This window comes from Neolamprologus brichardi, chromosome 13 (assembly GCF_056152115.1).
Source record: "Neolamprologus brichardi isolate AB-2024 chromosome 13, ASM5615211v1, whole genome shotgun sequence".
NCBI classification, from domain to species: Eukaryota; Metazoa; Chordata; class Actinopteri; order Cichliformes; family Cichlidae; genus Neolamprologus; species Neolamprologus brichardi.
Window position 1 is genome coordinate 11,776,056 of NC_142116.1, and position 10,136 is coordinate 11,786,191.

The following is a 10,136-nucleotide window of genomic DNA, read 5'->3' on the forward strand; positions in this document are numbered from 1 at the left end:
GCTGTTGATTGGAAGCTGCTACACAGCACAGATGTTGAGGGAGCCAAAGCATGTTGCACAAGGCCCAGGTGATTCTGAATAAAGAGTAAAGAAATGGGATATTCAGTAGTGGCCGTGTAAATCTTCTAATCTCACCCTGATTGAGCATCAAGTTTTGAAGGCGAAAGGCAGAAAGACTCAAGAGCAAACCATAATTGATGGCAGCTGCAGTGAAGCATTTGCTTTACTGCATTTGGTTAAATCCATGGATTTCAGACTGTCATTGTTTTGGTAAAGGGTTCTTAACAAAGTACTGCAACTGAACATTATACTCTATAATTATTCCTCTAATTTGTCCAATTACACTTGGGTAGATAAAGATGGCTCATATATTTTTTGCGTTCAGCCCTCTGGATTACAGATGAAATAATAATAATATTGCTCTCCAAATACTTTTGGCGGGTCTCAGGTTCTATTATTGTGACTGTTTGGTAATTTACTAATTTGATGGGTTATAGGAGTCAAATAAACCCACAATATTTTAATAATAGTTTGATGACAACACAAATATTTCCTGTAACAGATGGTCTCATTTTACTCAAGTACAGTTTTAAAATACTTTCAAGTATTTCCATTGAATTCCACTTTATTCTTCTGCTCTGTCCAATAGTTTCCTTGATTCCTTACTAGACTAACCATTAATGCAACATCGAAACAGTTTATAGATTGACAACGCATTAGACAAGAGTCCACACCTGTAACCACACCTGTACCTGCTGTAACTATATTAAGTAACACGCGTGTGTCATATGCAGTCATGTGCATCATACCCACTATTTGACCAATTTCGCAGTGCCTTTCCACGTTTTATCTGTTTTTATCATCTCAAAACACTTTACAAAAACTCTCTTGGCTGCGATGAGTTTGACTTTCACCACTTTAATGCGGTTTGACCGGTCTCGTGGACTTTTTTACGGCGCTGTTGTCGGTGTGTATGGATGGCAAACGTAGGGCGGTGGCCGGTGAATGAATGATCAAAGCGTTTTTAAAGGTTTGGTGGGCGGTGCGCGGTCTGTATTTACACTGGGGCCGCTCCGCCCTGCGAACGCCAGATAGAAAACTGTCTGTGGGCCGGAGCAGAGGGATGAAACAAGTGGAAGGAGATGTAGCCGACAGGCACACATTAATTACTCTAACGCACGCACTACACCTCGTCGGCTCCACTCCTTTCTCGGTACGCTGTAGCATCCTCCTCTTTGCATAATAACACACGGCAAGCGATCGTTTTTGCGGCGCTGCGTCGGAGCTTCATGGCCGCAACACTCACGATGAGCGGCGGCGTGCAGGAGGATCCCTTCTACCCGCTGCAGAAGGCGAGTCTGCCCGCTGGGTTCCCCTTGGAGGACTCGGCGTTGTTCGGCTTGGATTGCAAGATCACCGAAGCAGACAAGGCTGGACAAAATGATTACGCACAGGTAAACCGGTTGGAAATCAAACCGACTTTACACATTAGTGATGCATTTCACTGAATGGGCGTGGCAGTCTGGCTTTAAATCCAGCTTGTTTTTCTGTTTGCTTGTTTATTTGTTTATTTATTTGAGTCTAAATTTCAGTCGTCCCTCTCTGCGCGATCATAACCGTCACTTTATTCAGCTCTATTTTCGGTAATAAGCGACCAGCTGGACGCGTAGTCGAGCACCTCCGCCTGCAAAACGCATTCACCGCATGTTTTCTATGCCAGCCAGCCAGTTGGTCACCAGTTGTTGGTCTCTCCTTGGCGTCCCTTCTCACCATCATACCACGCTGACAGCAACTGACTCCAGCTTCGGACAGAAACGTCCCGGCAACTCTGTCCCCAGTTAGAAAGAAACTTGTGCAACATAGCAGGGAGATCTATAACAGCTGGTAGGATCAGGACCCTCAAATAGCAGCCCATCCCCAGACTACTACTGCTGCTGCTGTTTCTGCTGCTGCTGCTGCTGCAGGGAGACATGGGTGTTTCCCCATTCCCTTTCATGTTACTGTTTCATCCTCTGGTGCTCTGCTTCTTTAACTTTTATACCGATTAGACCCCCCAGAGCCACAGGAGATGGACCAAAAAGAGCAGTACGAATGAAGCATTTTTTATGCCAAGTTGTTCACCTGTGGTGTGCAGTTTGACCGGCGATTGGCTGCTCTGTTAGGCTTGTAATAGCTGCACATGTTCAAATAAGAGGTGTTAGATCAGGTTCTTTATTGACATAACATCATTTAATCCTCAAATGTGGGCCTCACCACCGTCAGGTTTCTGAGTTCAGCCTTGCAGGCGGCGAGGGAATGTGGCAACTGCCTTTTGATGACTACTTGATAAATGCTTTAGCAGTGACTGTCCTATCAAACCTTTTGTCTTCTCATAATAGTGGTTCAGAATAGAAGCACTGAGAAGGACTTAGTGAAGTCAGGCTGTGGTACTTTTCATTCACCAAAAAGTTTCTTTTTATGTTAACTGCTTGTTTTTGTTTTTTTTTCTTAAATTTTTATTTTTAATGTGTGTTTTCCCTTTTAATCCTCAGGCAAAGTGTGAGATGGACAGGTATCTCTCCCCTCAGCCTCTTCCACTTCCAAACCCTGCAGACAACCAGCAGAAGTCACTCAGAGACAGCTCGTCAGCAGTGGATCAGTTCTTCACTGACGCTGGGGCTCCCTATACCCTCAACATGAATCTTTATCTCCCTGACGTCGGCTACCTGAGGATGGGCTTGTGCCAGCAGGTGCGGTCCCCTCAACACCAGAACCACCCGAGTCTCACTCACATTAAAACAGAATCTCCCTCCTCGTGTTTTTCCTCTAACCTGCAGCCCCACTGCCCCGGCACTACGCCCACAAGTAGCTGCAGCACATCCGGCCACGGCCCTGGCAGTATGGCCATGGAAAACTCCGCCACAAACATGACATTAACTGGGTTACCAGAATTCACCAGTGTTTTCAATCAGCTGGGAGGCAGCCGCGGTGGCGATTCACTGCCAGAAGTGTATGTCAAACAGGAAATGTCACCACAGTTTGAGCAGCACGCTCTCCACCACCACCATGACAACAGCGGCTCGCTGTTTCAGCTCCTAAACTCTGGCTTGGATCATCGCCATAGCAATGGCATGGAGGCTCAGCATCATCATCACCATCAGCAGCAGCAGCAACCGATCCAACACACTACCACGATGCACACACCTTTTCATGATTTGCCAGTAGCTACTTCTGCTTCTCAACAAGAGCAAACTGTCAAGCCTGCCTACCGCTGTCTAGGTGGTGGGGTATACACACATCCTCATTCTCAGGCACATCCCCAATTCCTCCAGCAGCAGGTGCCCTACCTGCCACCCTCTCCGCCAAACTCAGAGCCCGGCAGCCCTGACAGGCAGAAGGAGCTGCTCCACAACATGTCACCTCCTCCGTCGTATGCTGCCACCATCGCCTCCAAGCTTGCAGGTAGCACACCCGGACTTGGACCTGGCCCGGGACCAGGTGGCTTAGCTCTGCCCCACCCTACAGGCCCCACACCAGTCCCAGGCCCAGCCACAGTCCTTCCTCAAGCCCACACGACAACACCAACCCCAAATCCAGCACAGAACGCGGTGGCTGTCCGCTACAACCGAAGGAACAACCCCGACTTAGAGAAACGACGGATCCACCACTGTGATTACCCAGGTTAGAAGAATGACACACACACACACCACTGAATGTGCACTGTGAATGTAATCACCGTTGTGTGTTTATTTTATCACTGCATTGTAGTGAATGTTTCTGTTCATGTTTTGAATGATTTGCCTATGCCTTTGGGTCGTGAAGGCAGAGTACACTCTGTACTGCCAGCCAGACTGTTACTACCTTTCAGTAAACTATCTGGTTCAAACACTGCTTTGCATATATTAGCACACCTCAAATGACTGTGGCACTTTCAGCTATGAGCTCTTAAACAGTGTGGTGGCTTTAAAGTAATCACTGGTATGATTGTGGAATGAACCTGTTTTTGTGTGTGTGTGTGTGAGAGAGTGCACGTTTTTGTATGCAGGGGCTGTGTTAATTAAAAAGATGTTCTCCTTGAATCATTTGATCTTTTTTCCCACACACATATCTTCATACTGTTACATTTGAGATTGCATGCTGAGATTAAAGTATTTATTTTCTTTAGCTGGCACACACACACACACACACAGACTGTATGATATGTAGCTACTTGTAGGACATGTAATGTCAGCTAGCCTGTGGCGGCATGTAAAATAGGCTTAAGCAGAGCCTACCGCAGCACGTTAGCACACGTCTTACTTCTTAAAAAGCCAGATGAAGCAGATCCATCATATTCACAGAGCCACACTTCATCCAAGTGTACGTATATTAGTCACACTGTTGCAGCTGCTCACGGTTTAATCATAGCAATACACGAAATTCTATCGTTTCCTAACTTAAAGTCATAAGATATCTGACGAATATCTTTCTAAATCGTTCAAAATCCTTAATGACCTTTCTGACATTGTAGAAGCAAACTGTAGCGTGCGCAGAAGGAGAAAACAGAGGTTTTCAGGTAGCATCGTTGGTGATTCGAGGCTTGTAATCAAATGCCTTTTAATACCAAATGAGGCTATGAGGGCTGCTTTTAACAGAGCCCATTTTGTTCATTTTGGAAAGCAGCAGATGAGATAGAGCAGAGGCTCTACGAAACACACTTTACTATATTTGATTCCAAAACGGCTTCTGTTCTTCATTAGTTTGGATTTTTTGAATTCCACAGCTCAGTTTATTGGGTAAATGCATATTTGCCACGTGTGAATTACTTGGATTAAGCAGTCTGTTTGTGTTTATCTCCATGTCTGTCGTCAGGCTGCAAGAAGGTCTACACCAAGTCGTCCCATTTGAAAGCACACCTCAGGACTCACACTGGTAAGAGATTCCTCTAATTAATGCAGCTTTTTAAAAAGAGACCCATCAAAAAAAAAAAAGACGCTGCCCACAGGACTCGTATTTCAGTATCTGCACTGGCACTATGTTGCTAGGCAGAGTGTTGTGTTCTTGGCATGTGTGTGTAAATGTATCCTAGCCCATTCCCCATCCTCTGCCCAATATACTATTCCATCAAAACAGGTGGAAGTGACACACTTCTGCCAGGGGATGACTCTCAGACTATGTGGTCAGTGCTAAACGTGTGGTGCCATGTTTTTTTTTTTTTTTTTTTTTAAATCCCATCGCCCGTTCAGGAATTGTTCAAATGCTTTAAAGCACTCTTCCACTTTGATTCCGTTCTCTCTGCATTTCATTTTACTCCCTTTCTTCCTGTCACGTTTAGATTTGAGCTTGGATTTGGACAAGCAAAGTCAATAAACAAATGCTTAGGTGTTGGGCCCCACCTCACTCCAGCTAACAAAACAAAGCTTCTGTTGATATCTACACATTCCTCGCTCATCTGGATACACACACAAAAGCCAGAATGTGTCCTAATTATGGATCTAAACTACTTGTTCGGAACATCGTTGCGGCTGCGCGTGCTTTGCATTTTCGTATCAGGAACATGACGCGACAATTATATCTGGCGTCACTCATGCTGCAGGCTGATTGTGGTGATTGCACTTATTACAGACCACAAGATGAGAACTCGACACGTAAATGTTATCTAGCAGCAACTACATGTTCTTTATGCCTCTGTCGGCCGTGCTTAGTTATTTTCTCTCTCCCCCCCCCCCCCACCCCCTTTTCCCCCCTATCCAATCCTGTTCTCCTCTGTTTTTGTGCTCTCATACTTTCATCTTCAACCCTGCCCTCCTCCTTTACTCCTATCTTTGTCTATAACTCGTTCTCCTTCTCTTATTCAGCTGCTCGAATGCACACTTATGTACTCGTACACACACGTGCACACCCACACACGGACACTTCCACACACACCTGTCAGTAATCTCTATGAGATGATTCCTAATGCGTTTGGGTCCCACTGGGAGTTCCCACTCTAATCTCCATCAACATCCATTACCCTGATTGTTAGTGTGTCTGTGTGTGTGCATGTGTGGGTGGGTGTATTGTGAGAAATATCCTCTTTCTGTATTGGAAATCATTTCTGATTTTTTTCCCCCCCCTTAAACAGCGCCTTCTCATGGTCTTTCTTCCTTGTGTTCGGTTTAAGGTGTGTGTCTTTAAGTTTGGTGACACTGTGGTTCTAACAGGTTTACTCTGGGTTTTTCTTTTTTTTAAAGCAATGCTGCAGAACTTGATGTGCTTGTTTGAAGAGTTGGTCACCTAAATAACAAAAGGGGAAAAAAAAAAAAAATCTTGGGTGTCCCCAGCGGCGTTTATCATGCGGAAATAGTTCTGTTTTTATTTGTCCAGATTATAAAACAAGCCATCTCTGTGATTTATGCTGCCACTTCAGTTTAATGGAAGTTAATGGGATTATGTTTATAGCGCAAAGAGCTTTGAAAAATGATTCTCAAATAGTTGTTTTTTTTCCACTATCATCATTATTATTATTATTATTAACTTCAGCCTTGGTGGCCTGAATAAGCCACAGAAAAGGATCAAAAAATTTTCACTGTTTTCTCATTATAATGGAATGGGGGGTATTTAGAGTAATGGGGACACTGATTCTGGACTCTGTTTTTGATATGTAAATAGAGGTTAAAGGCAATGTGGAAGAAGGAAAACAACCACACAGCTTGATTTATTCCATTTGATTTTGCACCACAGTGGCTCATATTCATGAATCTTAAAAAGCCAAAAAATGTGTTTGCTGAAATGAGATGCTATTCCACCTAACCTTCAAAATCTGGATGAAAGGGTACAAAAAGAAGGAAAAGGGAGGAATCTAGCTAAGCAAAAATCAAGTTCCTTCCAATCCTTTCATATTTCTTAAGCATCCACTGTTATCAGACGCACGCTAAGTACAAAGAAGCAGTAGATGCGTCAACATGTACAAGTTATAATTCTAAGTGTTTTCTGTTCTGGTCTTTTGCATGTGCTGTAGTTACTGTAGGTTTGTCAGGTTGAATTTAAGTTGCAGAAAAATGAATTATACTTGCATACTAAATATTTAGCAAGTGCTAAACCTCTTTACATTTAGTAGACCTGAGTATACACTGGTCAACTTGTGGGCCTAAGACAAAACTCTCCCAGAGGGACAACGAGCAGAGCAGACTGGTTTTTCAGAAAGTGCCTGAAGCTGCAGGTGAATTTTGCTGGAATGACTGACAGAAAGACATACGTGCTGCAGTCATTAAAGAAAATACCTGGAGGGAAAAGTTGACAATACAGACCAGGCACTGTGGGAAAATTGTGAAGCACTGGTTGCTGCATTGGCGTGTGAGTGCTTGATGAATGCTTTTGAGTGACAGTGTTTTGACTGTATATCTAGTTAGACAACTGGCGTTTTCGGTGAAGCCAGTTTTCCCAGTTCCTCCACCCAACTGTATGAATCACTTTAGTCAGAGAATTGGCTTGTGTCACAATAATTGTTGTTCTTAGTACCTGAATATTGACAGTCCTGCTCTGGTTCGTATCATATGATCAAGCGATAGCTCAGAATAGATCACCAAACGGCATGGCGGTTTGCACTCACTCCAACTCTTTCTCCTGTCCTGCAGGCGAGAAGCCGTACAGGTGTACGTGGGACAGCTGCGACTGGCGTTTTGCTCGTTCGGATGAGCTGACGCGTCACTACAGGAAACACACGGGCGCCAAACCCTTCCAGTGTGGCGTCTGCTCACGCTCCTTCTCCCGATCGGATCACCTTGCCCTGCACATGAAGAGACACCAGAACTAGCAACGTTTTGCACACATGCTCAAACATACAAGCATCTTGACAAAACATAAAGCATTCACTCCGTGTCCCGCAGCTACATGAGCTGCCTGATGCAGAGTGACTTTCAATGACATCACAGCTCTTTCTGGTGCTGCTGTCGTGGGCTAAAACACTTCAATAGCCTAACAAACAGGTTGCTCTTAACGCCAAGTGGAACAATTTGGAGGTTTTAAAGTAGGAAGATGGTGGCCAGATGATCTTCTGGTCCCTTAACCACCAGATACACATATTATAGATGTGTTTGGGCAAATGAAAAGATGAGATGGGGTGTGACTGGAATGAATTAAAACAGCATCTTTTTTTGTCTTTATTGTAACATAGAACTGGCTTAATTTTCTTTTATAAAAGAGAAGCTTTTGTTCGCAAAACTAGTCAAGCCAAATCTTTGTTTACTCATTGATTTGTTAGTTTCTCTCTAGAACTGGAATGTCCAGGTTTGTATTCTTTACCAAATCCTTAGATTTGCACTAGAATTGGTAATCTAAGCCTCAGCCTTTTTGGCCCAAGTATCTCATTCACCACTGGAACGATCATTATCACTACTGGACTACATCTCTGTGTGCACCACACAAATCATTGCTGTTCAGATATTAAAAATTGAAGGCATTTGTACTCTGGAGAGAGGGAAGAGAGAGCAGGGAAAAAGTGAGAGTGTGGGGGTGGAGATGGAGATGGAGAGAAAGACCGAGAGGGAGAAATTTTTGATTTTAGAGAGAGGAGATTGGAAGACGATTGAGAAACAGAGGGAGGTGGATGGATGCTAAAGAGCAGCAATTAGATGATGAATTATTCAGGTCGTCTTTTGATGGATTTCCAACCAGAGAAATGTAAGCAGAACCCATAGACGTGTTCTAGGACTCATTCAGTTAATACAGAATCGACAGTATTTGATGCACAAACTTGAATGTGCACTGAAGTGTCTTCAAAATGCAGCATGCTATTAGTGTAGATCAGTCTCACCCAGCGTTTTACTTCTGTTAATTGTTTTAACCAAAGCATCATGTCCAACACATCGCCAACACCTTATTAAGTGCCTCTTTCTCTCATTTATGTGTTTTTGTTCTCTAGTAGCAGAGCTGTGATGAGTGTAGTCAATCATTTTAAAAACATGGTGCTTTTTAAGAAAAGAAAAACTAAATCTGTTAAATCTCTAGGTTTAGCTTTGAAAAGGTAAATCTCTTGAATTATATGGTAGCCACCCTTGTGGTAATGTAACAGCACAGATCTGGCCACTTCGCGGACATCCTGGGATGCTCTGGCTCTACGGAGCTATCTTGGCTCTAACTACTCATGGACACGTTTTGTTAAAGGACGGGTTCACTTTGTTTTTTTTGTTTTTTAAAATTTATTATTAACTTGTTGAAACTTTGGTTCAGCTTCTAAAGTTGAAGATTAGTTTCTTTTCCCCCCACAGAATATTGAATTTGCCCAATTGCTTGCATTGAAATCGCTCCCCAAAGGGATCTCGTCAATCACCAACTCTTTTAATGTACATATGGATATGGAGTATTGTTTAAAACAAAAAAAAAGCATAACAAAAAAGTGTGAACCTATCCTTTAATGTACGCCTGAATGTCCATTTGATGGGGAGATTTAGCCTGCACTTATAACTGTATTTGTTCATTCACTGCAGGTAGCATATCGATAATATAGCACTGTAATGTATAATGGTAAATCTGACTATTTATTTGATTGTGTAGAAGCAGGGGTTGTATCTGATCAACCGTCTTTTTTTTCCCCAGCAAAAATGCCTTAATGTAAATATATGCACTGTAAATACATTTTTTTTGTTCGTTTTCCTCTTTTGTTATTTTTTTGTAAACAACAGGGCAAACAGAGGAAAAATGCCCCGCATCCAAAAATATTTGAGCCTTTTTTCTTTGTTTTTTTCTTCTTGTCAAACCTATTTTGATGCCATTGTTTTATATATTGTCCTTCCAGCAACTTATTTTATAGATGCTTTTTTTTTTTCTTCCATGGTTAAACGTTCCAAAGACAAAAGTTGTTTTTCTTCAACTGAGTGAAGCTGATGCTAATAAAGTCAACTGACACTTTTACAGATGTGCTTGTTGTGCTGAAGTTAATGGGAATATTTCTTCTTTCTTCTTGCTAACAACATGCTGCAGTGGTGGAGTTGGTAATCTGTCTGTGAGCTTCGTATAAAATCGAATCCGTTGCAGTACAAATAGAAAGTCAGGTACCTGTGGGACAATAAACATGCCTGACCAAACAAGACATAACCACGCTTAATCTTTTATAATCTTAACATTTCTGTGGAAGTGCTGATCCTTTGTTTCTTGGCTTTTCTGCGGTAGGGCCAGCATACTTAAAAAGTAAAAATAGA

General features: G+C 42.9%; 1 protein-coding gene across 1 annotated transcript; it reads left to right on the top strand.

Annotated features, from left to right (window-relative positions):
- Positions 1 to 1,059: 1,059 nt before the first annotated feature.
- Positions 1,060 to 9,840, top strand: klf5a (Kruppel like factor 5a). The gene is made up of 4 exons (XM_006783699.3): positions 1,060 to 1,454; positions 2,532 to 3,660; positions 4,831 to 4,890; positions 7,575 to 9,840. Exons 1-4 carry the CDS (start codon positions 1,290 to 1,292, stop codon positions 7,751 to 7,753), a joined length of 1,533 nt encoding a protein of 510 aa, XP_006783762.2. The 5' UTR covers positions 1,060 to 1,289; the 3' UTR covers positions 7,754 to 9,840.
- The last annotated feature ends 296 nt before the right edge of the window (positions 9,841 to 10,136 follow it).